This window comes from Austrofundulus limnaeus, unplaced genomic scaffold, assembly GCF_001266775.1.
Source record: "Austrofundulus limnaeus strain Quisiro unplaced genomic scaffold, Austrofundulus_limnaeus-1.0 Scaffold1, whole genome shotgun sequence".
In the NCBI taxonomy this organism is placed as follows: domain Eukaryota; kingdom Metazoa; phylum Chordata; class Actinopteri; order Cyprinodontiformes; family Rivulidae; genus Austrofundulus; species Austrofundulus limnaeus.
The window spans coordinates 1,831,240-1,835,065 of NW_013952403.1; the positions used below are offsets into that span (position 1 = coordinate 1,831,240).

The following is a 3,826-nucleotide window of genomic DNA, read 5'->3' on the forward strand; positions in this document are numbered from 1 at the left end:
CATTAGTACCTCTAGTAATATATTTACTGAGAAAAATGGTGACGTGTTCAACACTTATTTTACCCGCTGTAAATCAAACATGTTTATTTTATTGTTTGGTTTTACCTGAATACAAGCTCTATTGATGTATAAACACAGTGATTATAAAATATAAGCACAGCAGATCTTGTCTTTTATTTATTTTTTCAAACTTGAGCCAAAAAAAAAACTAAAATTCTCCTGTTTTACCTTAAAAYGTCTTGTTGTTTTATTAGAATATCTGAAAGTGTTTGTGTTCTGTTTCTGTGCATAAAAAAGATTTTAGATTTAGGTCACTGATTCTCTAGGCTGGACCTTGCCTTCCTGTACATTTCCRCTTGATTCTAGTTTCCCTTCACTCGGAAGCAAAGCAAAGAACAAGGAGCTGGTCAGGCTACTGATTCTCATCTGGAACTTGAAATCTGAGCACTGAAGGGAAAAAGCCTTTTGTTATGAAGTGTTTGGTTTCACATGTAAACCAGAAATACGCCCAGCCCTTTTCAGAATATTTACTTTTTTGTCCAGGGTTCCTGCAGGTCCTTAAAATGTCTTAAAAGTCATTGAATTCATCAATCCAAAATAATTAGCCTTAAATGTCTTAATCTTTCAGAAGTCTTAAAAATGTTAACCCATTGCAAGTAGGATGATTGTAATTCATCTCAAATATTAAAATAATTGGTAACATTAATTTTTTTAAATATTCACATGTAGACATTCCCCTTTGACATCACTTCCTGTTATTTCACATGCAACTATCTCAACAACTGTTCATCTGAGCAACGTGAAATTTGTTTTGTAATATGTTAATAATGTTGTCTTTCCAAAAATGCATTCACTTTTATTAACAAAAAATTGATGTCACAGGCACTTTAAGGTTTCATCTACAGCAAATTGGGATTAAGATCCCACTATGGGTCCTAAAACTCCAAATTTAGGGTCAYTGGAGGATTTCCAGAAATTAAATTAAGTTTAAAACTGACTGCTAAGAATGTTTCTGGTATAGTTAGATATGGATAACAACAATTGGTCTGTTAGCAATATTTGAATAATTCAACCAAAAATACTTTGATTCATGAGTTTCTGCCATTATTTTTTTTATTTTGTCATTTGTGTTTATTATGAAATTGGTCTTAAATTTAATTTCACTTGTCATTAAAAAGTCTTAAACATAACTTTCCTTAAACTGTAAGAACCCTGTTATCTATAAGTCGCTTCACAGTAATGTTTAAGTTCAGCTCAGTTTCACTTCATGTATTGTACAGTGTCAACACTGTACAACAGTTATACTTTAGGCTAATTTGCAATGCCAGTCCCTAGATGGGCTTTTAGCAACATGAGAATAAAACAGTTTAAAATACAGTTCATAAAACAGATTTAATAATAACATCATGRAAAAGGTGAGTTTTTGGCATTTCCTTTCAGAGGTGCAGCTGTTGATAAATGTGGCTGTGAGCAGTTAAACTTTGAAGCTGCAGAGGWTCTGAACAGAGAGGGTTTGAAGAGGTTTGTCCAGGAGCGCGCCGCCATCGCTGACCTGAACGACCGCCTGCTCAAACTCATCGAACTGGTGAGAAAAACTCCACCATCGCAGTAAAAATAACCCCTCTGAGTCTGCGTCTGTCCACCTCTCTCCTCGTTAAATCTGTGTTTTCAGGCTCGCCGTTACGAAGAGGAGAACGAGTTTCTGGAATGTCAGATCGCAGAGGAGATGAGCCCTGAACTCACTCCCTCCAGCATCACCTTGGCTGTGGAAAAGCCCCACGACAGTGTGGAGGCGGCGGTGGAGAGACTGCGCCGACAGAAGGCAGGGTTCTGCTGCGTTCTAGTGATGTTCGATACTGCCAATTTTTTTTTTCCGATACTGATACCAAATAAAATGTGTCTGGTATCGGCGATACTTTGTGATAACACACATAATGTGTCTGGTAAATCTTAAAAAGTCTTAAAGCTTTAAAAAAGCTTTAAAGTCTTTCTGGCCCTGACCTTACATTTGTTAAGCACAATTTAAAATTCTTATTCTAAAGAAATATAACAATTTTTGAAAAACATTCTAAATATTTGCAAGAAGGTCCTTGGCCAGAGCTAACGCTGTTTTGGGGGGCCATGGCATGAAAAAGTTTGGGAACCCCTCATCTAGAATGTAACAACAGTCAAACGATTTTATATTAAAATGACCTGCCATACATCTACAGACTGAGTGACTGACTTATGGCTCATGCATAACTCAAGCGGAAGAAAAAGTAGTTCTCTCCAACCACATMTGATCAAGACAAGTGTGGAATAGTTGAGTAATTTTCCACTATTTTCCTGTTGATATACATTATGTGMAATAACTAAAGTGTCAAAGTATCGATTTTGATTTTAGTATCGATTCTAGAACATAAAGTTCTGGTATCGGTAGTATCGATATTTCAGTATCGATCTGCACATCACTGCTGCGTTCTCTTCTCCTTCCTGTCACGGTCAGTGTGTAATGATCAGTGTGTAACGATCAGTTTGTAACGATCCATCACTGCCCTCACAGGACGAGGTTCTCCACRACACGGAGGAGCTAAAAGCAGAGCTTGAACGTTTGTTGAAGGAGCACGAGAAGGCCGCTCATCAGAGGGCCCTCGTTCAGCAGGATCAACAAGCTGTTTCAGAGGTATCTGTTCTGTTTGTTTCTTAAATGCCTCCAGTGTATCTGAGCATCAGAATCTGTCCTAACTCAAACTGAGTAAACCTTATCAGTGAAACAGAAGTTTAGTCTCAACTAAAAGGGTGTATCATTTAGAGGGCTTGACCTGACGTTGAACCATGAACAGAAATACAAACCTGTTACAACAATGACGACACGTCAGAGTCTTATCAGTGAAACTTCTCTTTCTTGTTAGAATGAGTGAAAATAACTTTATCACCAAACCTGTTTTCAGTTGGAGGTCAACAAAGGTGGATAAACTACTTTAAAAGTAAAGAAAGTAAAAGGACCTTAACAGAACATAACTTTGGTAAAAAAAAAAAATTCACTGATAAGAAAAATACTTTAGTAAAAGTCCTAAAACTGCTCACAATTATTKGAAAAGTAAAAACACTCATTAAAGGTGTTAAAATGAGTTATCTTCATCCTTAATTTTTCATCACCTGTTTACGTCAACATCAATCACAAACAATGATTTTGTATTTTAAAGTGCTTTCCTTATTTTTAGTGTTTTCACATTTTCTTCTCAACCAATGGATCTGCATGTGGATCCTGCTAACTTCCTGTTTATTGACCAATAGGAGAGGAGCTGACCCATGAAGGACCGCCCACTTTATTTGGCAGCACAATGGCTCAGTGGTTAGCACCAACGCCTCACAGCAAGAAGGTCCTKGGTTCGACCCCCGGTTCGGACCTGGGGTCTTTCTGTGCGGAGTTTGCATGTTCTCCTCGTGCTTGTGTGGGTTTTCTCCAGGTACTCCGGTTTCCCCCAAAACACAAAAAACATGTACAGTAGGTTTCCTCCAGGCCTCCCTTGAAAAAGAGATCTGAGATCTCAACGGGACTTGACTGGTTAAATAACAATAAATAAAATGTTAGTCACCATTTGTAATCTGGGCCCTAAAGGGTTAATGCTCATGAAAGAGACCGTGTCTATGGTGTGTGTGTGAGTGACACACACACACCCACAAGCTATGTTTCTCTATCCTTGTGGGGTCTTTCCATTGACTTTGATTCATTTACTGGTCATTTCTATAGCCTAACCCTGATTCCTTACACTAAATTTACCCATTTAGGGGCGGCTGTGGTAGAGTGGTTAGGGGAGTTGACCTGGAACCGGAAGGTTGCCGG

General features: G+C 38.1%; 1 protein-coding gene across 1 annotated transcript in view; it reads left to right on the forward strand.

Moving 5' to 3' along the window:
* The window catches only part of vimr2 (vimentin-related 2), a 23,353-nt gene that overhangs the window by 727 nt on the left and 18,800 nt on the right, over positions 1 to 3,826 (forward strand). Inside the window, exons 2-4 of the mRNA XM_014004233.1 lie at positions 1,441 to 1,585; positions 1,673 to 1,822; positions 2,543 to 2,662. Of these exons, the coding sequence (XP_013859687.1) occupies positions 1,441 to 1,585; positions 1,673 to 1,822; positions 2,543 to 2,662 (415 nt within the window). The remainder of the gene's footprint in view (positions 1 to 1,440; positions 1,586 to 1,672; positions 1,823 to 2,542; positions 2,663 to 3,826) is intronic.